Here is a 27,151-nt window from a genome sequence, read left to right on the forward strand (position 1 = left end):
ATGGCAAAACAATGGCTTTGCGGTGAATGAGACAATGGTTATGATATAGACCTACTTGACGTACTTTAGCCATGAATTCTTTCATTCGACCTGTCATAGAAGCGGCTGCATCTCTAAAACACCAATGCAATCCTCCCATGTGAATTCATTACGGACCACAGATTCATTAGCTGCACGAAGCATTTCTTCACCGGTTGCTCGCTCGGGCAGTGTGCACAAAAAATTGCAATTACATCCCCATCAATTTACCGAATGTAGGGAAGAAGTTGTGCTTCACCCCTAATATCGGTGGACTCGTAGATCTGAAGTGAGAACTTCTGACTGCTCTTTATTTTATCCTTCATAAGGTCTTGGATGTCATTGGACATGTCACTAACTGGGTGGTTAATTGTGTCAGCAGAGAGAGGAATTTAATTAATTTTATTCATTTCTTACAATAATGGGTAAAAGTTCGCTTCACACTTTTCACCTTGTGGAGCACACCGGTTGCGGAACACTGCACTAGACTCCACCAACCGTCTAGAATCTTTATCAAAGTTTTGCAACAGCGAAATTGGACACTAAACTATTATGCACATTGTGCGCTTTTCTCTATTATTACTATAATAATGAAACCTAGACTGTGGTGAAACCAAGAATTAACACTCAACTGCCATCTACACGACTCGCACAAAAACTATTACAAATAAGCAAGGCCGACTTGATGCTCGCTACAGAGAAGCGAAGCGAGCATCAAGTCGGCCGTGAAATAAGGAAAAAGACAATGGGCGGAAGGATGCATTACTATGAATGGACGTCACATGGAGCACCTCGGACCAGTGCTCATAGCTCTTTAGATATAAGTTTTAGAACTCATGATTGTTAGACTTTTTTTTCTTGTTTTTAACATCTTGCATACGTCAAAGCTGTAGTAACCCGCCCAACAACATGGCTGCCGCAGCAGACGACGACTCACATTCCTTGCATCGAGCAGACTCAACGAGTTAGAAGAGAGCAGTTGAACGGTTAAACTATAAAACGTCTTTGAGTTGAACAGGCTATCCAGCATGAAGAAATGATATATATCCCTCTTGCTATCCAGGTTACATTCATGGCCTACGCGCATGGAGAATTGAACCGGCTACATAGGATCAGTAAATTGAAGTCGAGGCACAGTGTAGTATATACAGTCATATGTCTTAGACTGTGGTATGTACTATATTATAGACTGTGGTCGAAGCAAGAAGAAGAAGGAGAAGAAGACGACGAGTCGTTGCCAACAGTGGCCGAATTCGGCTAAACGTAGCTTAATTTTTAGTCATGTAGCTTGTAGCAGAATGGTCGTAGCCGAATGTCAAAATGTAGCCGAATTGAGATTCGATCGAGCGACCATCTGTAAATACTCTACTTTTATGTGTAAACACTTTCAACAAATTTATTTTCTCATATTAATACCCACCAGAATTTCCTCACTTCCTCGTTAAAATTACGAAAACATACCGGTAGAAGCTTTGTGTCACAGACTGAATTCTGAACAATGCGACCCGCATTTATGGCAAGAATAGCAGTGCTATTTTCAGTTTTATTTTCCTATTATGTGAATAGCGCCTATTACCTGACAATTTCTGTACTCGTGAATTTGCAGACACCCGTCAGGCGGTTTATTAGTGGTCACCTACTCAACAAAAGTAAACCAGTAGCCTGACAGTTCCTCTGTTTGTGAACTTCCAGGCACACGGCAGAGGTTTTATTAGGGGTCGCCTACTCCGCAAACATAACCGTACTCCGACTTCAAATAACAATGAAACTTAAGCCTCCTACATTTAAAAAACTGGCTCTTCCCACGCATGTCTATCTCATTGTCCACTTGTTGCGACACTTCGTGCAAAACATTGCAAACATCATAACATTGATCGTCGGTTCTATTTATTACTCAAGAATAAGGGCTATCTTTAAAGTTCTACAATTTAGACTATCTTCATACATACCGCACTTTACGAATGGTCTTCTGATGACACAGTGTTTTGCACAAAATGTCGCAACAAATTGACAGTGAGATAGATAGTGCGAGTGGGAAGGCCGTTAGGGCCAGTTTTTAAAATGTGTGTGTCTTATGTTTCATTGTTGTTTATTTCCCCGTCAGTTTACTAGAAATTAAGGAAAAGTCTTACATGTGTCTGATTTCCAGTCAGTCGAGTTCCGCTGAGATAGGACCTACTTAGTAAATGTAACTTTGTGTGCAGTTTAGTGTAGTGTATTGTGATTTCATCTTGAGTTCTGATACATCTGACAGTGAGTGCCAATCATCCACGAGGAAGAAAAGCCTGCCGCATAGAAATTAATCCACGTAATAAGCTTGCTACGAACACACTGATTGGTCTCCTGTTATCACCGCATGCTAAGATCTAAGATCGGAAAAGAAAAAAATAGGTATATCTCAAACAACCCCAATAATTAATGGTCTTTTGGATCACGATGCTCAACTTCTAAGTATAAATATTAACACATAATCAAAAAACCAACTAAAGTGAGCTTCAGAAATATAAACAGGGAATCATTAAATGATTTTTAAATAAATCTTAAAAATGAAACATGGGAATCAGTATACAGGCAAAGTGATATGAACAGTAAATTCAACGAGTTTCATAAAACATTTCTAAATATTTTTTAATCTAGTTTTCCTGTAAAGTATAAAAATGAAACAATATGTAACAGTAGATGGATTACACAAGGTATTAAAATCTCATGCAAAACCAAGAGATCATTATACATACAGAGCAGAAATGGTAATGATACAAACTTAAAACAACACTATACAAATTATTAAAAAATATTACACAAAGTAATTCAAAAAGCTAAAGAATTACACTATAATACAATAATACAAAACTCTGATAATAAAATCCAAACAACTTGGAACATAATTAAAAAAGAAAGTGGACGATCAAAAAGTAAAGTAACAAACCATACCCTTATATCTAACAATACAAAAACGTCAGACCCAAATGAAATTGCAAACATATTTAACAAATATTTTCTTACAACAACTGATAACCTCAACATCCCCCAAGATAATGTTACTAACAGTTTAGATTCTTTAACACAATATTTTCCGACAAAATTCCCAAATATTCAAATATTTCCAACAAACAAACAAGAAATAATTGCAATTATTAAAAATCTATAGTCAAAAAACTCCTCAGGATATGATGAAATAACAAGCAAAATATTAAAAGCGAGTTCACATATTATAGCTGGGCCATTAAGTTATTATGTACTATTCAATGTTCAATGGTATATTTCCCGAGAGATTTAAATATTCAGTGGTCATTCCTATCTTCAAAAAGGGAGAAACAACGTCTCCAGAAAATTACAGACCCATATCACTTCTACAAGTCTTCTCCAAAATCTTTGAAAAAGTAATGTATAAAAGATTATATCATCATCTAGAAAGATACAACATTTTAGTCCCAGAACAATTTGGATTTAGGAAAAATAAAGGCACAGAAAATGCAACATTTAGTTTAACTGACAAAATTCTGGAGGCAGTAAATAAAAAATTACAAGTTGGAGGGATTTTCTGTGATTTATCCAAAGCATTTGACTGTATAAATCATAAAATGCTGCTAGATAAATTAGATTATTATGGAATTAAAGGTGTTGCACATCAATGGTTTCACTCATATCTCATAGATAGGAAACAGAAAGTTGAAATCAATACAACTATGAAATCTACATCGACATGGGGAACTATTAATAATGGAATTCCTCAAGGATCAATATTAGGTCCCCTACTTTTTCTAGTCTTTATAAATGATCTTGCCCCCCTTATAAAAGATGTAGGTCATCCCATATTATTTGCAGATGATACAAGTATAGTAATTACAGCCAATAACTCCAACACATTCCAATCTTCAACAGAGGAAATTCTCTTAAAAATATGTGACTGGTTCTCAGTCAATAAATTAGTATTAAATTGTAACAAAACTAACATAATTCAATTTAAATCCTGTCCAAATTCAACGTCGCAAATTTCTAGCGCAATAATTAACAATAGATCCCTATTAGAAACAACAACAACCAAATTTCTTGGCTTAAAAATCGATAATGTGTTAAATTGGAAAAATCATATTAAAGAAATTACCCCCAAACTAAATTCAGCTTGTTTTGCTATTAGATCTATGTAAAAGATAGTAAATATCAATACCTTAAAAACAATATACTTTGCATACTTCCACTCGGTAATGAGTTTTGGAATAATATTCTGGGGAAATTCCACAGATAGTAACAATATATTTCTATTACAAAAAAGAGTAATTAGAATAATAGTAGGTGCCAAATCTAGGGAATCGTGTAGGACTATTTTCAAAAAATTACAAATAATGCCCATGGCTTGTCAGCATATATTTTCATTAATAGTCTTCCTCGTATGTAATCGTGAAAACTTTGTAACTAATTCAACAGTTCATAGCATAAATACACGTCAAAAAAAATGACTTTCATACTCCATCGGCAAGTCTATCGGGCTATCAAAAAGGAGTGCGTTATATGGCAGTAAAAAATTTTTAATAGCCTCCCTATCGATATAAAAAATGAAACTCAAAACATAAAATTATTTAGGGCCAAATTAAAGAAGTACCTAATTTCTCACGCCTTCTATTCTGTACGTGAAATCATGACATTCAATAACACTTCATGAAATTGATACTAAAACTATGTGTTGTACTAGTAGACTATATTGTAAATCTCGTCTGTATATATTTCATCTAGACTGTGACTATAAATTAAGTCTTTATAATAGTATTAAGTTTTTTGACTTGTTCCATATTCTAGCTGTAAGCATGTATGAATACCATGGAATGTTAATAAATACAATACAATACAATACAATACAATACAATGACAAGTCAGTGTTATATCCTAAGGCAGGACCAAGTGACGAACAGCAGGAAGAAGAAGAGGATGATGGCTTCTTCAATGTGTGTTAGTGTTTACAAAATTTTGACTGTAAATATGTACCTATAAATACGTAGACAAATATGTATAAACACGTGGATACTGTGACTTTATTTTGTATGTATTAGCAAGTGTTATCAGAAGGCTCAACTAGATTTTATTAGGTGAGTTAATAAATATTTTCCCTTTTTATATTGGTACATGGTTTATAGATTGGAGTTGAGCAACGCTTTACCAAACCTATAGAAGTGTGTTGATGCTTAGGCCTGTGTATTGATTTTTCAGTTTGTAAGAAATAATAATTATTATTATAAATATTAACATTAATAACCCATTAATAATAATAATAATAATAATAATAATAATAATAATAATAATAATAGTAATAATAATAATAATAATAATAATAATAGTAGTATTCGTAGCTATTTCGAATTATTTTTATTAAATTAATATAACGGGCAAAGAAATCATCGTTAAACGCAGCACATTGAACAACATATACGCAAATTCTTCAAGTTTTGAGCGTAGCTTAATTTCAGTCTTTGTAGCTGAATTTCGGGATGTTTGTAGCCGACTCGCTCATGTTCAGGTTGGCAAAGCTGACGACGACGACGACGACCAGGTTTCAACGAACCAACTGAACGGTGTTTCTTTGCACAATAACCTCATACATTTTTGTGTTTTATTTCACTATTGTTACAGGTTACACGTATCAATGAGAAAATCATCGAAAGACAAACGTGATATCTATTACAGACTTGCGAAAGAGGAAGGCTGGAGAGCAAGGAGTGCATTTAAATTAATTCATATAGATCAGCATTTCAGTATTTTTAAAGGTTAGTTTAAAATGTGACACCTATGCCTTGCAAAGTAGAATTTCAAAGCAAAGCACTACCCACACTACACAAATCCTGGACCTCATATCACTAAAATAATCCTCTCAACTAACCCACTAACCTTGTCAGATACCTCGGTTTTTTGTCAATTAGCTATCCCCTCATTTAACCCATCTAACCCATAAAGAAACAGATCAAACGTCAGTGCCGTGTGTGATGTGGGGCGATATCGATGATTGGCTTTAAATTGTATTGTCCCGTTGGTTTACTTACAAAATTCATAAGCACTTCGAGAGATTTAAAATAAGAAAACAGAATGTAACTAGAGTATTTTGGTATGTTCATGATTTCGTATGCTATATTTATTATAATCTGTGTGGGAGCAATTACTACATAATTTTATGGGTATAATCCAATAAACTGTTGCCAAGGCGAACTGTCATGGCGGACGCGCGCAAGGCTACTACGTAAATCAAATTAAGCATGTATGCATGGGAGCCAACACTACACTCCATAGCGATAGCGATGAGAGAAAAGCTGCCATCATGTATTTGAAAAGGTAATAAGTTGTAACTGTATTAAATCGTGGACGTAGTTTACAGACAGAACACCAGAGTCGCAATGACACTATGCTTTCAGCTCAAGATACCCGTACGGCAAAGAACTGTACAACAAACAAATTATTACCCGGGTTCGAACCCCGAATAAATGCAATTCCAAAAAATATGTATGAGTATGACAGAAATGCAAATTGTTGCAAACCCAGATCATATAATCCCCAATGACAGGAAAGGAAATACACTGAGAGCACATAGACTGGACTGAGAGGACAGAGAATGGACTGAAAGAACAGAGCGTAGACTGAGAGGACATAAAGTGGACTAAGAATTCAGATAGGGGAATATGAGTACAGAGAGAGTACTGGTTTGACTGTGAGTGAACTGAGAGGAAGCAGATGGGACTGAGAGGACAGAGAGTGGACTGAGTGCACATAGAGTGGACTGAGAGGACAGAGAGAGGACTCCAAGCTCAGAGAGGGGTCTCAGTGGGCAGAAAATGGACTCAGAGGACAGAGAGTGGACTGAGAGGAACCACATTGGACTAAGATGAGAGAGAGAGTGGACGGAGAAGAAAGAGTACACTGACAGAACATAGAGTGGACTGAGAGGACATAGAGTAGAGTGACAATTCAGAGAGTGAACTGGTGGGACAGTGAGCGGACAGCGAAGAACCAGATAGGACTGAGAGGAGAGAGAGAGTGGGCTCAGAGCACGTAGAGTGGACTAAGAGCACATAGAGTGGACTGAGAGCACATAGAGTGGACTGAGAGCATATAGAGTGGATTTAGAGCACATAGAGTGGACTGAGAGGACATAGAGTGGACTAAGAGGACATAGAGAGGACTGAGAGGACATAGAGTGGACTAAGAGGACATAGAGAGGACTGAGAAGACACAGAATGGACTGAAAGGATATAGAATGGACTAAGAGTACATGGAGTGGCCTGAGACAACATTGAGTGGACTGAGAGAACATAGAGTGGACTCAGATGACAGAGAATGGACTGAGAGCACATAGAATAGACTGAGAGAACAGAGAGTAGACTGAGAGCACATAGAGTGGACCGAGAGGACATAGAGTGGACTAAGAGGACATAGAGTGGACTAAGAATTCAGACAGTGGAATATCAGTACAGACAGTGGACTGGGAGAACAGAGAGAGGCCTGGTTGGACTGTGAGTGGACTGAGAGAACCAGATAGGACAGAGATGAGAGAGAGTCGACTCAGAGGACACAGAGTGGACTGAGAGCACATACAGTTGACTGAGAGGACAAGGAGTGGACTGAGAGGACATAGAGCGGACTTAGAGCACATAGAGAGGACTGAGAGGAAAAAGAGTGGACTTAGAGCACATAGAGTGGACTTAGAGCACATAGAGTTGACTGAGAGGACATAGAGTGGACTGAGAGCACATAGAGTGGATTTAGAGCACATAGAGTGGACTGAGAAGACATAGAGTGGACTAAGCGGACATAGAGTGGACTGAGAGGACAGAGAGTGGACTAAGAGGACAGAGTGGACTAAGAGGGCATAGAGTGGACTGAGAGCACACAGAGTGGACTGAGATGACAGAGAATGGACAGAGAGCACATAAAGTGGACTGAGAGCACATAGAGTGGACTGAGAGGACATAGAGTGGACTTAGAGCACATAGAGTAGACTGAGAGGACAGAGAGTGGACTTAGAGCATAAAGAGTGGACTGAGAGAACAGACAGTGGACTGAAAGGATATAGAGTGGACTAAGAGGACATAGAGTGGACTGAGAGAACAGAGAGTGGACTGAGATCACATAGAGTGGACTGAGAGGACATAGAGTGGACATAGAGCACATAGAGTGGACTTAGAGCACATAGAGTGGACTGAGAGGACACAGAGTGGACTTAGATTACAGAGAGTATATTGAGAGTACAGACAGTGGACTGAGAGGACATAGAATGGACTTAAAGCACACAGAGTAGACAGAGAGGACAGAGAGTAGACTGAGAGGACACTGAGTGGACTTAGAGCACATAGAGAGGACTTAGACGACAGAGGGTGGACTGAGAGAACAGAGAGTGGACTGAGAGGACAGAGTGTGGACTGAGAGGACATAGAGTGGAATGAGAGGACATAGAGTGGACTTAGAGGACAGAGAGTTGACTGAGAGTGGACTGACAGGACAGAGAGTGGACTGAGAGCACATAGAGTGGACTGAAAGGATATAGAGTGGACTAAGAGGACATAGAGAGGACTGAGAGGACAGAGAGTGGATTGAGAGGACATAGAGTGGTCTAAGGGGTCATAGAGTGGACTGAGAGGACATAGAGTGGACTGAGAAGACGGAGTGGACTAAGAGGACATAGAGTGGACTGAGAAGACGGAGTGGACTGAGAGGACATAGAGTGAACTGAGAAGACAGGGAGTGAACTGAGAAGACAGGGAGTGGACTTAGAGGACATTGAGTGAACTGAGAGGACATAGAGTGGACTGAGAACACGGAATGGACTGAGAGGACATGGAGTGGACTGAGATGACATGGAGTGGACTGAGAAAGCATAGAGTGGACTGAGAGGACATAGAGTGGACTGAGAACACAGGGAGGGGACTGAGAGGACATAGAGTGGACTGAGAAGACAGGGAGTGGACTCAGAGGACATAGAGTGGACTAAGAGGGCATGGAGTGGACTGAGAGGACATAGAGTGGACTTAGAGCACATAGAGTGGACTGAGAGGACAGAGAGTGGACTTAGAGCACATAGAGTGGACTGAGAGGACAGAGAGTGGACTTAGAGCACATAGAGTGGACTGAGAGGACAGAGAGTGGACTTAGAGCATAAAGAGTGGACTGAGAGAACAGACAGTGGACTGAAAGGATATAGAGTGGACTAAGAGGACATAGAGTGGACTGAGAGAACAGAGAGTGGACTGAGATCACATAGAGTGGACTAAGAGGACATAGAGTGGACATAGAGCAAATAGAGTGGACTTAGAGCACATAGAGTGGACTGAGAGGACACAGAGTGGACTTAGATTACACATAGTAGACTGAGAGTACAGAGAGTGAACTGAGAGAACATAGAATGGACTTAAAGCACACAGAGTGGACAGAGAGGACAGAGAGTAGACTGAGAGGACATTGAGTGGACTTAGAGCACATAGAGAGGACTTAGACGACAGAGGGTCGACTGAGAGGACAGAGAGTAGACTGAGAGGACAGAGAGTGGACTGAGAGGACATAGAGTGGACTGAGAGGACATAGAGTGGACTTAGAGGACAGAGAGTTGACTGAGAGTGGACTGAGAGGACAGAGAGTGGACTGAGAGCACATAGAGTGGACTGAAAGGATATAGAGTGGACTAAGAGGACATAGAGAGGACTGAGAGGACAGAGAGTGGATTGAGAGGACATAGAGTGATCTAAGGGGTCATTGAGTGGACTGAGAGGACATAGAGTGGACTAAGAAGACGGAGTGGACTAAGAGGACATAGAGTGGACTGAGAAGACAGGGAGTGGACTGAGAGGACATAGAGTGGACTGAGAGGACATAGAGTGAACTGAGAAGACAGGGAGTGGACTGAGAGGACATAGAGTGGACTGAGAGGACATAGAGTGGACTGAGAAGACGGAGTGGACTAAAAAAACACATAGAGAGGACTGAGAAGGCAGGGAGTGCACTGAGAGGACATAGAGTGGACTGAGAAGACAGGGAGTGGACTGAGAAGACATTGAGTAGACTGAGAGGACATAGAGTGGACTGAGAGGACAGGGTGTGGACTGAGAAGACAGGGAGTGGACTCAGAGGACATAGAGTGGACTGAGAGGACAGGGAGTGTACTGAGAGGACTTTGAGTGGACTGAGAGGACATAGAGTTGACAGAGAGGATATAGAGTGGACTGAGAGCATATATAGTGGACTTTGAGCACATAGAGTGGATTGAGAGGACATAGACTGGACTGAGAGGACAGAGAGTAGACCGAGAGGACAGAGAGTGGACTGAGATGACATAGAGTGGTCTTAGAGCACACAGAGTGGACAGAGAGGACAGAGAGTAGACCGAGAGTACATAGTGGACTTATAGCACATAGAGTGGACTTAGATGACAGAGAGTGGACTGAGAGGATAGAGAGGACAGAGAGTGGACAGAGAGGACATAGAGTGGACTTAGAGGACAGAGAGTTGACTGAGAGTGGACTGACAGGACCGAGAGTAGACTGAGTGCACATGGAGTGGACTGAAAATATATTTCTCCAAATGGCGGCTTCAACACTTGCAGACTTCTAACTCACGAGTACAGGCTGTAACAAAAGACACATTACAGTGCTTCCATTCCTCATGAGGTATAGAAATTCTTATACATTCAAAAATTTAAAATAAAAATATTATAGTTCAGACACATAATCTGATGACATTAATTCGTCTATTTAGGCACAGAAACTTAATCATATAGAAAAGCCAAAAACATATTTTGAATAATTTACTATTTTCTGACGTTAATAAAAATAAAACAGAGTTCAGGCAAGTTTGGGGGGCAGAGACCCCCAGGCCCCTCCCCCATAACTCCACCTATGCCTGTCCTATGTCACAGAGTTGCCAGATTGCGTGAAAACTAGCGGTTTGGTGTACTCCGAAGCCCTGTTTGAGACATTTGTACTTACGGCAATTTGCAAATTTTGGGCTACTAGAAATTTTGGCGAACGGAATTAGGGCGGAAGAAAACTCCTTATCAACATAAACAAACCTAACGTTTTCTTTCTCTGTCCATTCTCTGTCATCTCAGTCCACTCTGTGTGTTCTAAGTCCACTCTATGTGCTCTATGTCCACTCAATGTCCTCTCAGTCCACTCTACGTGATCTCTGTCCACTCTCTGTTCTCTCAGTCCACTCTATGTCCTCTTAGTCCACTCTACATCCTTTCAGTCCACTGTCTGTTCTCTCAGTCCACTCTTTATGCTCTAAGTCCACTCTCTGTCCTCTCAGTCCACTCTATGTGCTCTAAGTCCACTCTCTGTCCTCTCAGTCAAATCTATGTGCTCTAAGTCCACTCTATGTCCTCTCAGTCCACTCTATGTGCCCTCAGTCCACTCTCTGTTCTCTCAGTCCACTCTATGTGCTCTCTGTCCATTCTCTGTCATCTCAGTCCACTCTGTGTGCTCTCAGTCCACTCCATGATCTCTTAGTCCACTCTATGTCCTCTGAGTCCACTCCCTGTCTTCTCAGTCCACTCTATGTCCTCTCAGTCCACTCCATGTCCTCTCAGTCCACTCCCCGTCTTCTCAGTCCACTCTAAGTCCTCTCAGTCCACTCCCTGTCTTCTCAGTCCACTCAATGTCCTCTCAGTCTACTCCCTGACCTCTCAGTCCACTCTATGTCCTTTCAGTCCACGCCCTGACTTCTCAGTCCACTCTATGTCCTCTGAGTCCACTCCCTGTCTTCTCACTCCACTCTATGTCTTCTGAGTCCACTCTGTGTCCTCTCAGTCCACTCTATGTCCTCTCAGTCCACTCGTTGTCTTCTCAGTCCACTCTATGCCCTCTTAGTCCACTCCCTGTGTTCTCAGTCCACTCTATGTCCTCTGAGTCCACTCCCTGTCTTCTCAGTCCACTCTATGTCCTCTCAGTCCACTCCCAGTCTTCTCATTCCACTCTATGTACTCTCAGTCCACTCCATGTCTTCTCAATCCACTCTATGTCCTTTTGGTCCATTCCCTGTCCTCTCACTCCACTCCCTGTATTTTTAGTCCACTCTGTCCTCTCAGTCCACTCAAAGTCCTCTCAGTTCACTCCCTGTCTTCTCAGTCCACTCTGTGTCCTCTCAGTACACTCCCTGTCCTCTCAGTCCACTCTATGTTCTCTGAGTCCACTCCCTGTCTTCTCAGTCCACACCCTGTCCTCTCAGTCCACTCTATGTCCTCTCAGTCTACTCTATGTCTTCTCAGTCCACTCCCTGTCTTCTCAATCCACTCTATGTTCTCTCAGTGCACTCCCTGCCTTCTCTGTCCACTCTATGTGTTTTTTTAGTCCACTCCGTGTTCTCAGTCCACTCTATTTCCTCTCAGTCCACTCTATGTCCTATCAGTCCACTCACTGTCTTCTCAGTTCACTCTATGTCCTCTCAGTCCACTCTATGTCCTCTCAGTCCACTCCCTATCTTCTAAGTCCACTCTATGTCCTCTTAGTCCACTCCGTCTTCTTAGTCCACTCTATGTCCTCTCAGTCCACTCAATGACCCCTTAGATCACTCTATGTCCTCTCAATCCACTCTCTGTCCTCTCAGTCCTCTCTATATCCTCTTAGTCCACTCTATATCCTTTCAGTTCACTCTATGTGCTCTCAGTCCACTCTCTGTCCAATCAGTCCACTCTCAGTCAACTCTCTGTCCTCTCAGTCAACTCTCTGTCCTCTAAGTCCACTCTATGTCCTCTCAGTCCACTCTATGTCCTCTCAGTCCACTCTCTGTCCTCTCAGTCTACTCTCTGTCCTCTCCGTCCACCCTCTGTCGTCTAAGTCCACTCTATGTGCTCTAAGTCCACTCAATGTCCTCTCAGTCTACTCTCTGTCCTCTCTGTCCACTCTGTGTGCTTTAAGTCCATTCTATGTTCTCTCAGTCCACTCTCTGTACTCTCAGTCTACTCTCTGTAATCTAAGTCCACTCTGTGTCCTCTCAGTCCACTCTATGTGCTCTAAGTCCACTCTATGTGCTCTATGTCCACTCTATGTCCTCTCAGTCCACTCTATGTGATCTCAGTCCACTCTGTTCTCTCAGTCCACTCTATGTCCTCTTAGTCCACTCTGTATCCTTTCAGTCCACTGTCTGTTCTCTCAGTCCACTCTTTATGCTCTAAGTCCACTCTCTGTCCTCTCAGTCCACTCTATGTGCTCTAAGTCCACTCTCTGTCCTCTCAGTCAACTCTATGTGCTCTAAGTCCACTCTATGTCCTCTAAGTCCACTCTATGTCCTCTCAGTCCACTCTATGTGCTCTCAGTCCACTCTCTGTTCTCTCAGTCCACTCTATGTGCTCTCTGTCCATTCTCTGTCATCTCAGTCCACTCTGTGTGCTCTCAGTCCACTCCATGCCCTCTTAGTCCACTCTATGTCCTCTGAGTCCACTCCCTGTCTTCTCAGTCCACTCTATGTCCTCTCAGTCCCCTCCCTGTGTTCTCAGTCCACTCTATGTCCTCTCAGTCCACTCTATGCTTTCGCAGTCCACTCCATGTCTTCTCAGTCCACTCCATGTCCTCTCAGTCCACTCCATGTCCTCTCAGTCCACTCCGTCTTCTCAGTCCACTCAATGTCCTCTCAGTCCACTCAATGTCCTCTGAGTCCACTCCCTGTCTTCTCAGTTCACTCCCTGTCTTCTCAGTCCACTCTATGTCCTCTTAGTCCACTCCGTCTTCTCAGTCCACTCTATGTCCTCTCAGTCCACTCTATGACCCCTTAGACCACTCTATGTCCTCTCAATCCACTCTCTGTCCTCTCAGTCCTCTCTATGTCCTCTTAGTCCACTCTATATCCTTTCAGTCCACTCTATGTGCTCTCAGTCCACTCTCTGTCCTGTCACTCCACTCTCAGTCAACTCTCTGTCCTCTAAGTCCGCTCTATGTCCTCTCAGTCCACTCTATGTCCTCTTAGTCCACTCTCTGTCCTCTCAGTCCACTCTCTGTTCTCTCAGTCCACCCTCTGTCGTCTAAGTCCACTCGATGTGCTCTAAGTCCACTCAGTGTCCTCTCAGTCTACTCTCTGTCCTCTCTGTGTACTCTCTGTGCTTTAAGTCCATTCTATGTCCTCTCAGTCCACTCTCTGTACTCTCAATCTACTCTCTGTAATCTAAGACCACTCTGTGTCCTCTCAGTCCACTCTATGTGCTCTAAGTCCACTCTATGTGCTCTATGTCCACTCTATGTCCTCTCAGTCCACTCTATGTGATCTCAGTCCACTCTCTGTTCTCTCAGTCCACTCCATGTCCTCTTAGTCCACTCTATATCCTTTCAGTCCACTGTCTGTTCTCTCAGTCCACTCTTTATGCTCTAAGTCCATTCTCTGTCCTCTCAGTCTACTCTATGTTCTCTAAGTCCACTCTATGTCCTCTCAGTCCACTCTATGTGTTCTCAGTCCACTCTATGTGCTCTCTGTCCATTCTCTGTCATCTCAGTCCACTCTGTGTGCTCTCAGTCCACTCCATGCCCTCTTAGTCCACTCTGTCCTCTTAGTCCACTCTCTGTCCTCTCAGTCCACTCTATGTCCGCTTAGTCCACTCTATGTCTTCTCAGTCCACTCTATGTGCTCTAAATCCACTCTATGTCCTCTCAGTCAACTCTATGTGCTCTAAGTGCACTCGTTTTCCTCTCAATCCTCTCTATGTGCTCTAAGTCCGCTCTATGTCCTCTCAGTCCACTCTTTGTCCTGTCAGTCAACTGTATGTGCTCTCAGTCCACTCTGTGTCCTCTCAGTCGACTCTCTCTCATCTCTGTCCTATCTGGTTCTCTCAGTCCACTTACAGTCCAACCTGGCCTCTCTCTGTTCTCCCAGTCCACTGTCTGTACTGATATTCCACTGTCTGAATTCTTAATCCACTCTATGTCCTCTTAGTCCACTCTATGTTCCCTCGGTCCACTCTATGTGCTCTCAGTCTACTCTCTGTTCTCTCAGTCTATTCTATGTGCTCTCAGTCCATTCTCTGTCATCTGAGTCCACTCTATGTTTTCTCAGTCCTCTCAATGTTGTCTCAGGCCACTCCATGTACCCTTAGTCCATTCTATATCCTTTCAGTCCACTCTGTGTCTTCTCAGTCCTCTCTATGTCCTCTTAGTCCACTCTATGTCCTCTCAGTCCTCTCTATGTCCTCTTAGTCCACTCTATGTCCTCTCAGTCCACTCTATGTGCTCTAAATCCACTATATGCTCTCAGTCCACTCTATGTGCTCTCAGTCCACTCTATGTGCTCTTAGTCCACTCTATGTGCTCTGAGCCCACTCTCTCTCTCCTCTCAGTCATATCTGGTTCTTCGCTGTCCGCTCACTGTCCCACCAGTTCACTCTCTGAATTGTCACTCTACTCTATGTCCTCTTAGTCCACTCTATGTTCTGTCATTCTACTCTTTCTTCTCCGTCCACTCTCTCTCTCATCTTAGTCCAATGTGGTTCCTCTCAGTCCACTCTCTGTCCTCTGAGTCCATTTTCTGCCCACTGAGTCCCCTCTCTGAGCTTGGAGTCCTCTCTCTGTCCTCTCAGTCCACTCTATGTGCACTCAGTCCACTCTATGTGCACTCAGTCCACTCTCTGTCCTCTCAGTCCCATCTGCTTCCTCTCAGTTCACTCACAGTCAAGCCAGTACTCTCTCTGTACTCATTTTCCCTTGTCTGAATTCTTAGTCCACTTTATGTCCTCTCAGTCTACGCTCTGTTCTTTCAGTCCATTCTCTGTCCTCTCAGTCCACTCTATGTGCTCTCAGTGTATTTCCTTTCCTGTCATTGGGGATTATATGATCTGGTTTTGCAACAATTTGCATTTCTGTCATACTCATACATATTTTTTGGAATTGCATTTATTCGGGGTTCGAACCCGGGTAATAATTTGTTTGTTGTACAGTTCTTTGCCGTACGGGTATCTTGAGCTGAAAGCATAGTGTCATTGCGACTCTTGTGTTCTGTCTGTAAACTACGTCCACGATTTAATACAGTTACAACTTATTACCTTTTCAAATACATGATGGCAGCTTTTCTCTCATCGCTATCGCTAAGGAGTGTAGTGTTGGCTCCCATGCATACATGCTTAATTTGATTTACGTAGTAGCCTTGCGCGCGTCCGCCATGACAGTTCGCCTTGGCAACAGTTTATTGGATTATACCATTTTATGTAAATTATAGATCGTCTACACAATAACTTCATAGTGGAGATTACTATGAACATAACCTCACTTTCGCTTAGGTGCACAAAACCGGAGCGGGCGTATGGTAATTGTGTCGAAGACAAGACGCCAGCTGTTCACATATGCCAATTTTGAATTAATATCTCGTAACATTACTGTTGACTGTGATACTCTTACGTATGTTTGTTATCCATTGGTTTTGGCGGTTCAGGAATAATATAGAAAGGTTATGGCGAAGGTCTCTTGGGGGCAGGAAGGAATACAGAGTTATGTTTAGTCTCGAAGATACATAATTACCGCTGGTAATACTGTACTTTTTATTTGTAGGGGTGACCAGGGCAGTGGACCTCTGTGCCGCACCTGGAAGCTGGAGTCAAGTTCTATTGAAAAGGCTGAGGTAAAAAATAATAAAGGAAAGTATTTTTTTTAGTCGTAGGCCTATTATGTAATTATTTACAAGCGTATTTACTTCAGTGAAACACACTTGACAACTTTTCTGTTTATTTTAATAGTTTGTGCTCTACAGTTACTTCTTAATTTTCATTTCTACTATTTTATATCTTCTATTTATATCTGTATTTCTCTCATTCTTCAGATTTTTTTGTTTACGTTTTTGTTCAATACTTATTTTCACTTGGACCAATTACCAGTTTGGATTTTTTCCGAGGTTTTTCCCCAACTGTGTGGTGAATGTCATGCAATCCCGTGATGAATCCTCTTATTCCTCTAGCTCAAAATCTTTTCATTACCATGAATTCAACAGACACTAGAGAACATTGCAGTTGATATAATGTTGTTAAATAAATACATAAAAAATTTAAAATGATGTTCCCTTGGAGAAGTTCATTCAGTAGCACAGTAGGTTGCTTGACTATAGAGCAGTGGTCCTCAACTCGATGCCCTGTGACGTCATCTCAGGCAGCTCTGAAGCCTGCTGCGCTCGTGTTTCGCTGCCCCGGGCACAGTGGCGGCCTGCAATGGTGGCTGCTTTTTCGTGATAATAAATGTTTCTCATACTGATCAAATTAAACTTAAAGTAATGTGAATGCCTAATACTGGTATTTACATTTATGAAAGCAATTGGTTGATAAGTTAGGGATGAAATGAAAGCTGAATAAAACTAAATACTATACTGCATTTTAAATTTCTACTTTTTCTTTTCATTTTGTTAATGCATGACCATTAGTAAAAATATTTCCTGATCTTCTGTAATGCTAATTTTACAAGATTTTTTAGCCTCTTTATTGCATACTGATTGCTCAATATTATGCACTATGATCTGGGCAGTGCATGAACAGAGAAAATTTTGTAGATTGTAGTCAGATGAATTAGCTAGTTCTGTGGTGGGATTTACTTACTTTCATTAAAGAAAACGATGTTTGTATATGTATGTGGATCCGAACATGCAGAGCCTGAGAAATCTAATAGAAAATGTGAATAAAAATCACACAGACTTTTTCCTGCTTTTATACAGTATATCACCTTCAGTTCATTATTACACTATGTCATTTCTAGCTGAAGCTAAGCAGAAGCACAATCTACGTCCACAGTAGATGGGTCTATGATAGAGATAGGGAAAAATAACATTAAAGTACTTTCGGAACAGTTCCGAGAAAATAACAGTTCCAGAAAAAGAACTGTAGGTCGGAACACTCTGTTCCAAAATAACAGGAGTTTCTGACAATCTTTCTCATAGGAACTGGAGTACTGTGTAACATATCATCCAACTATCTTGTCTGGAACACTTCAGATACTCTCTCAGAGACCATAACAGTTACTGCCAAAATGTTCTCCTTGGATGTACAGTAGTTCCTTCAGAATTGAGTATGTTGGAAGGAGAGCGAAATTTTTTACTACAATGAATTTGCAGGGCGCGTTTTAATATTAAATAATCAATCTGATTGGCGAATCAGCTTCAGTTACATTGTTTGCTATTAATATAGCAATAAGAATGAAAAGAAAATCGAATTGTGAGATTGTGCCTATTATTATTATTATTATTATTATTATTATTATTATTATTATTATTATTATTATTATTATTATTATTATTATTATTATTATTATTGTTGTTGTTGTTGTTGTTGTTGTTATTTCAAAGTCACTGTTTTACTATATAAAATGAAAAAATTACACAAATTTATATACCGCACTGTATTGTGTTATAAAATTTGTATATTGTAACATACCTGCCTTCTGAAGGATACACTGGAAGGAATGGTGAACTGGAGAAGAGTTTGGGGCAGAAGTAGATATCAGATGATAGACGACATTAAGATATTATATGGATCATATGCGGAGACTAAGAGGAAGGCAGAAAATAGAAAGACTGGAGAATGCTGGATTTGCTGTGAAATACCTGCCCTTGGGCAGAACACTATGAATGAATGACTATGGTAACAACAGTGCCAATGTAGCCCAACTAATCTCAATGTTTATTACAAATAAATTAAGAAGCTTTAATAGAGACTAATATCACGTAGTAGTAATATCCCTTATTTAACAGGAGGAATGATTAAATTGTTGCGATGTTTTATGGTTTTTATAAATTACTGTTACACCTGACTGTAACAGCTGTCATGGTTCGAAGACTTTTGAAAACGGAACTAGTTCCGAAACAATATAAAATTTTGGTGGTTATTACGTTATGTCAGATGCGTGCTGTTATTTCTGAACTGTTCTATGAAACTAGTATTTTCTTGGAAACGAAACTCTTGGAAAAGCTCCAGAAAAAGAACGATTTTTCCCAACATTAGGCTATGAAAATCTTGAAATCTGACATCATACGTTCAACTTTTGAAACTGTGAATGAAATTCCTGACGACTCTTGAGACATAGCCTACTACTTCTATTCAACATTGCAGCCAGCATCTGTCAAGAGCCGCTACTGAACGGGAGATAGGGTTGTATAATGCCGAGGATGAGGCAATGCACGCTTGCCCCGCATGGAAGCAGTGGTGAGCGCCCATGTCCGTATTCAGTCAAGTTGACGATCACTGCTATAGAGTGAACAAACATCCAGTCATATCGGAAAAATACCGAACTAAACATCTTACATCTTGTCATTCTTGACAATCATATTATAGAATAATCAATAATTAACCATTTAAAGCTCAGTCTGAACGTAAAATCAAGGAATTACACAAAAATCGAGAATGAAAACTCAAGGAAAATGTAACATTGCTCTTATGTTAGTTTCGGGGGGACTTTTAAAATAGGACATAATAACAAGGGAAATGTAAAATCAAGAAACGCAAAATCCAGGTTTTTCTTTATACGTGTTGGTATGTACTCTTATGCTGTAGTGAGAAATTAATACTGTTCTTTTATGTTGGTATATTTTAATCGTTGTTCTGAATTCATGATGAATATAGAACCTTTACATTTTTCCAGTTAAGTTCAGTATTTTGATACAATTTAGACATGTTCTACATAATCAAATTATATATAGATCCTGAATTTTGCTGTTGCTTCTCTTCATTGTAATACTGACATCATATTTGTCCATTGATTATTGGTTTCTAAATTTGTCCTAAGCACCGTTTGCTTTGTAGTGACTTTATTAACTTGTGCATACTTGAATAGTTTTGTATTATCAAGTTTTGGTTCCAACTTCGGCCGAGAATTCGTGAATTCATTGCTTACGAAATGGATTTCTGTGTAACACTACATATTTATTTATCTGTTCTAAAGTTCTGAAGTTGATTTCATTAATTACTGCTTTAAGAGTTGGTGGAAATAAATGGTTTTTAACTGATTCTGTGTATATTTTATTTACAGACAGAATGCAGAACTGGGCGCGGAAGTGAAGATTGTGGCAGTGGACCTGCAAGCTGTCGCACCTCTGCCAGGCTTGATTCAGATAGTGGGGGATATTACAAAACGAGAAACTGTAGATCAACTTTTTGAACATTTCAAAGATGAGTCTGCAGAGTTGGTGGTTTGTGATGGGGCTCCAGATGGTAAAGTATTTGAACCTGAGGAGTGGAGATGTATCATAATTTAGTGAAAATTGGAGATGATTTGACTTACATTATGGATACGAAAATCATTATTAAAGTTAGAGAAAAAAGAGAGAAGATTTATATTACATTTTGAGACAAATTGGAAGTATAATCTATAGCTCATTCGTACATAAGTTGAGATGGTGACTTGAAGGGATGGAGGAAATTCTCCCCATTCTTCAAGCTCAAAATTTCCTCCATGAGGGTTTTGAGTGTATCCAAACTATTTTAGTTCAATTTAAGTCACATTTATGACGAGATTAACATGTAGAAATCTGAATTAAGTATTAATGAATTATTTGTTTTTAATTACATGTAGATCAGTCTGTTAATTTGTGGATCTCTGTATTCAAAATTTATATATTAACATAAACTGTACTTGTTAACTATTATACAGTTTAGTTTCTTAATTTTGAAATTACGGAGTAATAAAATAAAAGGATCTACCCACTCTAATGTAAGCATGGTTCATCCATTACAAATGTGCATAGAATAAGGATGATGTTGATAATTATGATACAACGATGATAATGACATTTTACAAAATAAAAATAAATAAAATTCTTTTCTTTTGGAGTTAATAGTTCTGATTTTTATAGAAATTTATGCTCAATTCAAATCAGTATTTACATTTTCTTTGTCAGGTATACAGTAGTTGTTTTCAAGTTACTGGAAGATTTTTTTTTTTTTTGTTTTCAAATTTTATATTTATGTTGACAAAAATTGTAACTATTACTATTCTAGCCATAATTAATATTATGTAAAAAACATTTAATACAGTATTCGACAGAAAACTTATATATATATACACACACACACACACATATACATATAGTCAGTAAAAAATGTCCCCGTACACCAGGCTCACATATTAACATTTGTAAAAAAATCTGATTAAATATATAGTAAAAAAGGTAAATTATATTATTACATAAAATATACTCTGTTTATGGTTAATACCTACAGGGAACAGCGCATTTACCTCTGTACATTTTCTTGTAAACACAACACAACTCAGAAGTAAAGGAGGGTACATAAAGTTTCCGTACGGACAGCACTGTGTAAGAAAACCTGTGTTTGTTGTTCAGAAAACTACAGAGTCGGTATAGAGTTGCCGGTGACTATAGTAAGGTAAGACGCAGCAAAATTTGGGACTACAATGGAAATACCAATATCAATTAGAGAGTTAATTGTTAAGTTGAGAAAGGAAGGACAGTCGATAAAAAAATAGCAGAAAATGTAAAAAAACCCTCTTCTGTACAACAATGTCTTTGAAAGGTACAATGACACAAAATAACTGGTTAGTAGAAGTCGATCAGAACGATCCAAGAAACTGGAATCTAACCATAGACGGGCAGTATTGAGATCCGTCATAGAAAATCCAAAGATAATTGCACAGAGACTGGCGGCCATGGTTGAAGAAGATTATGGGGTAGAGGCAGTATCTCAGACTATACGAAATGTCATAAAAGACGAAGGTTACCATGGCCGAGTTGCCCGAAAGAAGTCCTATGTGAGCAACGTCAACAAGCAGAAGAGATTGGCATTCGCCAAGGAGACTGCAGGACTTCTGCAATTCAGTCATCATCTTCAGTGATTCGGATGGTAGTACAATGGTATGGAGAATGCCAAGTGAACAATTACAGAGCAAGAATTTGTACCCTTCTCTAAAACATGGAGGAGGTAGTGTTTTTGTTTGGGGCTGCATGAGTGCTGCAGGTGTGGGGAATTTGGTTTTTGTGGACGGGACTATGAACTGGATACAATATTTGAACATCCTGAAGGAAACCTACACGACAATGCTGAAAAACTCAACATCTGTGAGACATTTATCTTTCATCAAGACAATGACTCTAAACACACTGCCTCAAATGTGAAGCTCTGGTTGTTGTACAATACAAAAAAAAAAAACAGCTCTATACTCCTCCACCATCCCCCGACAAGAACGCCATAGAACATTTATGAGATGAAATAAAACGAAGGCTGAAAAAACATAAGATAAGAAGCAAGCAACAATTGAGGGAAAAATTCTAGAAGAATGGGGCAACATTGAGCCAGAGAAAACAAGAAAACTAGTACAAACAATCCCTAAAAGCATGAGGGATGCAATAAAAACAAAAGGAGGTTCAATTGATCACTGAATGAAGAGTGGTTGGTGATTTGAATACATTTAAACTGTAGTGTACGGAGACTTTTGTTTTATTATGTTTTTGGTTTTCAGTTTCATTTAATATAATTTACAAGTTTGTTTGTTTATTTTTAAAACTATTGTACATAATTCCGTTAGTATACATCAGGATAATCTATACAAACGGAACAGCATGTTTTTGTTTTACTTATGTATATGTTATTATGTAAAAGAGAATAAATTGGTAGGTTGTACAGAGACATTTTTTACTGACTGTGTGTATGTATATATATATATATATATATATATATATATATATGTAGACACACACACACACACACACACACAGAGCTATACAGGATTGCTTCAGATTCTGCAATGTGGGGAGATTAGTCAGTGACTTAAAACCATTATATCAGCAGATTGTGAATGTCTGTTAGCAAATTTATGAGCAACCAGGAATCCTTGAACAAATGCGTGCTTCCCTGTAATGAAGAGCTGAGCACTGTATAGAAATGAATGGACACAACATAAACGACATAGACCACCTGCTTCAGCAGTAACAGTGAAGACCTTGCAGCTACACACGTATTTGTTGTTCATTAAAAGTTTTTGTTTATTTTGTCAAATACCAACCTCTTCTCAAACACTGTGTAAATATGAGGGCAAAGTAATTAAATACCGGTAATAGGAATTTTATTATAATTATTTTACAAGGGTGGATACAGAAAAAGTGTTTGCCTTATTTTTCGACACAGTCACCCTACATTGTAACATACTGGTCCACCTGTCCACAAGCTTACGGATGCCCTCGAGATAAGGGATTTTTGGTGTGGCCAGTAATCAACTTCACACCACTTTCATTATCTCGCCATCATCTGCTAACATCCGACCCTGTAGATGTTTTTTCAAAGATCCTAACAATTCAAAGTCCGCTGATGCTATGTCTGCACTATATGGTGGCTGTTTCAACAACTCAAATTTCAGATCACGTATTATATCTAGTGTATGCACAGCCATATGGGGGTGAGCGTTGTCATGAAGCAGCAGTACTCCTTTTGAGAGAAGTCTCTGTCATTTTGATCATATGGCGGGCTTCAACATTAGCAGTGACTCGCTTGTGGTCATGGACTTGCTGGTTGATATGCTGTTTCACTGTCTCCATTGCCATGCAAACTGGTCTCCTACTGATCACTGACATTCTAACGTCTGTTTTTAAATCTTTACACCCATTCATACACTCTCCCTGATTTAAACGGTTGTCTTGGTACTGAACCTTCATCCTGCTCTAGCTATCACATTTCACTCCCTCTGACTATAAAAAGCGAATAACACTTCGTTGCTCTTACCCAGTGCAAGTCAACAGTGGAGCGACCACATTATGCAAGCAAGCGCGCAGGTGCATACTGCTCGATCGTCATGGCTCCTTTATGGCGTATTGCTATGGAACCATCTTGTGTCCGAAATACAAATATTCGTTGTTCATGAATGTCCATGGAATTTAGAATAAAATTCCTCTTATTTAATGACTTGCCTTGATATTTACCTGTAAATCCCTTTGTAAGTTGGAATTTAATGTTTGTGTTTAAATGTGTTTCAGTGACTGGACTTCACGAACTGGATGAGTTTGTTCAGGCGCCATTATTGCTTGCTGCGCTTAACATTGCCACTTTTGTACTAAAACCAGGTGGAACTTTTGTGGCCAAAATATTCCGTGGCAAAGATGTTAGCCTGTTACTGTCTCAACTTCGTCTGTTCTTCAAGAACGTCGCAATCAGCAAGCCACAAAGTTCGCGTAAGAGTAGTATAGGTGAGTTCATTAATTATTGTCGCATCTGCTCGGAAAATGAACTCAGTTATGGATGCCCTGCGTGTGCCTTGATCCACCTAAATTCTATGTCCCATCCCTGCAGCTCCATCTCCTTCGTCTTTCTCCTTATTTCTTCAATCTAGTTAGTGCGAATTTTTCGGTTCTTCAGCGACTGTAGAGTTATCCGGCTATTGGTGTGTATTGTAACTGTTCTTTGTCCATTTGATTGCTGTAAGTGTTTTAGTGCTTTCAATATCGCTAGCTGTTCTGCCTGATTGTTTGTGCATTACCTGTTTAGCTTGTACTTCATCTGGGCTATAAGATTACTGCTTGTGAATATTGTTATACCTGATCCTGTGCCTTCTGTACTCTTACTACCGTCTGTATATAGCTGTAGTTGATGCTGGCTGTCTTTTTCATCATTTACAACTTTGACGAAGTCCGCTGGGTGAGACCAAAACTCCACTTCCATTTCTCTATTGGTCAAGTTACCTTTCTCTCTTACGTACTCATAGTATTTTGAGAATTCCTCTATTTTAATATTAATTGGCGTTAGACCCGTTACCAAGCATAGTGCTTCATTTGAAACTGTTTGATAAGCCTTTGCTATTTTTATGTTTATAAGTCTTTGAACTCTTATTAGCTTAATGATGTAGCATTTGTTGTCTAAGATTCCCTTCCAAACCGGTGCTCCATACAGGATCAGGGGTAAGATTCCTCCTGTATATATGATTCTCAAAGCCCTGTGCTGTAGTCCCCATGTTAATTTCGCCGATTTAAAAAGCTGGAATATGAGTTAATACATTTATCTGAGATGTAGTTCACGTGTTCTCTGAAAGTGAGCTTGCTGTCGAATATTATTCCTAAATATTTAATGCTGTTGACCTGTTCAAGCATTTTGTAGTTCATGTAGATTTCTATGTTTTTTTCTCTCTCTCGGCGCTTTCTACGAGACGTGAGCATTACTTTTGATTTCCTTTCGTTGAATTCTAGCTTGTTGTTTCTGGCCCACTTTGAAATTTTATCCAGTTCCAAATTCATGTAATTTTCGTCTTCAATAGTAGATTCTCCTTTACAAAATGTAATTAGGTCATCTCGTGTGCGTGTGCGTGTGTGTGTGCGGGTTTTTTTTTTAAGTAAAATTGTCTTTTTCGATTTTACAGGGTTTGTATTTCTTGAATGGGGTTAAGTACTGGTAATAATGTCTCTTGGTCGTGTCTTCGAGAAGTTTGGGAATCACTCATCTAGCCTTTTGTGTGTGATATTATGTGACATTTTGTAGATGTTAATGACAACCCTAGCTTTTCCTGTCTTATCCTGGTTACTTTTACCATCTGCAATGCAATTTCATTCCTGTAAAGTCCTGTTAGTTTTGAGCATGTAAGCATTTTTATTACCGTATTTTATTTTTGTTTTGGTTTCAGAGGCACAGATTGTTTATAGAACTTTTTTTTTTATCATTTTTAGAAGCATTTGTGGTATGCAAGAACTACTCCCCTCCAGTTGGCTACATCCCATCTCTGTACAATCCTCTGCTCGATCCTTCAACTGCTGGACAAGAATTCGAAGGTGTTAACAAGTTCATTTCACCATACTTGGCTTGTGGAGACCTGTCTCCATTCGATTGTCTCAAGTCACCTCCAACAAAGGTAATGTAAAACTGCATATGAACCATTGCTTCAAAGCATTTATAGTAGCATAGGCACCGACTTCTTTGAAATATTGAAGGGGCAGGACTCTTTACAAAAGTCGGAGAAAGCTTTATTTGCTGTACCTAAAAAATTTCCTTACATGCAGTGGCGGCTCGTGGGATTTGAATTCAGGGGGGCTGCATACAAAAATAAACCATGCACATTACCTTATTTAAAGACTAGTTCCATGCGCCTTGTATTGTAGGTTGCAAACTTTTGAATCATCCTCTTATTAAAATCCGATATGTCGTTGAACATAGTCTTTACATTGGAAAACATAGCTAATGCGGTCAGTCTCTTCTCTCATCTTATTTCTAAGATAGATCTCACTCTTTTCAAACACGAAAAGCAACGTTCTGGTTCGGAAATTGTCATTGGTATGGTGATAGCTATGCGTAGTAGTTTCACAGCTTCTGAAAATGAGGCCTGCAAGTTCTCAGATAGAAGAAACTGCAAGAGCTTGACTGCGTCATTGATATTTCTGAATTCTTGTCTCTGATACAACACAGTGAGTTCCGTTTTTACTTTGTCTTTATCGAACATTAGAAAAAGCTTCACACATACATTTAGGTCATTTTCAGGAAATGAGCTTTTGTAGCATTCAAATTTTTCTTGACACAGAAGAGAAGAAAATATCAGATGATGTATGAACTGGAATCAGGTGTTAGCTTGTGTGATAATGAGGTCACACACTTCCTTGACTGCCGCAACCCTTGTCTGAATCCCTTCGACCTTACGACGCTTTTTAGGGTTTTCATTTTCACAGATCTCGCTGCTCAACTGTGCACTGTTCCGTATTGTCTGTATGGCATTAACAAAGCTTGAGATGCAGAGTCGACCTCGGTAGCATAGTCGGTTGCGGATTCGATCCCGGCCCAGGTCGATAGCATTTAAGTGTGTTTAAATGAGACAGGCTCATGTCAGTAGATTTACTGGCATTTAAAAGAATCCTGCGAGACAAAATTTCGGCACACTGGCGAGGCTGATATAACCCCTGCAGTTGCGAGTGTTGTTAAATAAACCGTAATTTAATTTTTTATATGCAGATTTGAACCTTAGAAATATCTAACTGGCGATGTTGTAGTTGGTTGTATAACATATCTACATGATACATCAATAAATGAAAAAAACTGAGCCAGAAATTGAATTCAGGACCTTCAAGAGTACGCACCAGGGCTCTTGCCTCATTTATTGTGATGTTGTTAGATGTTTCAGATTCCATTATGGTTTGAAAACATTCTAGCAATGGCTCCTCCTTCTCTTGAACAACATTTACTGTTCTTATTTTAAAACTCCGTCTTGTTGCCCCAGCTGATGGAATTGTCTTTGAAACACATTAA

The 27,151-nt window shown here is 39.8% G+C and overlaps 1 protein-coding gene across 3 annotated transcripts in view; it reads left to right on the plus strand.

Moving 5' to 3' along the window:
• Window positions 1–1,062: 1,062 nt before the first annotated feature.
• Window positions 1,063–27,151, plus strand: part of Trm7-32 (tRNA methyltransferase 7-32) — a 32,225-nt gene continuing 6,136 nt past the window's right edge. Inside the window, exons 1-6 of one of the 3 annotated variants that reach the window (XM_069838526.1) lie at window positions 1,063–1,081; window positions 5,641–5,774; window positions 16,506–16,575; window positions 19,959–20,140; window positions 23,911–24,120; window positions 25,588–25,769. In XM_069838526.1, the coding sequence (XP_069694627.1) occupies window positions 5,654–5,774; window positions 16,506–16,575; window positions 19,959–20,140; window positions 23,911–24,120; window positions 25,588–25,769 (765 nt within the window). In that variant the 5' untranslated portion in view covers window positions 1,063–1,081; window positions 5,641–5,653. Of the gene's footprint in view, window positions 1,082–1,241; window positions 2,410–5,640; window positions 5,775–16,505; window positions 16,576–19,958; window positions 20,141–23,910; window positions 24,121–25,587; window positions 25,770–27,151 lie in introns of those variants that run through there. The other 2 variants (XM_069838525.1, XM_069838523.1) reach the window with 2 other exon arrangements.

This window comes from Periplaneta americana, chromosome 10, assembly GCF_040183065.1.
Source record: "Periplaneta americana isolate PAMFEO1 chromosome 10, P.americana_PAMFEO1_priV1, whole genome shotgun sequence".
Lineage (NCBI taxonomy): Eukaryota > Metazoa > Arthropoda > Insecta > Blattodea > Blattidae > Periplaneta > Periplaneta americana.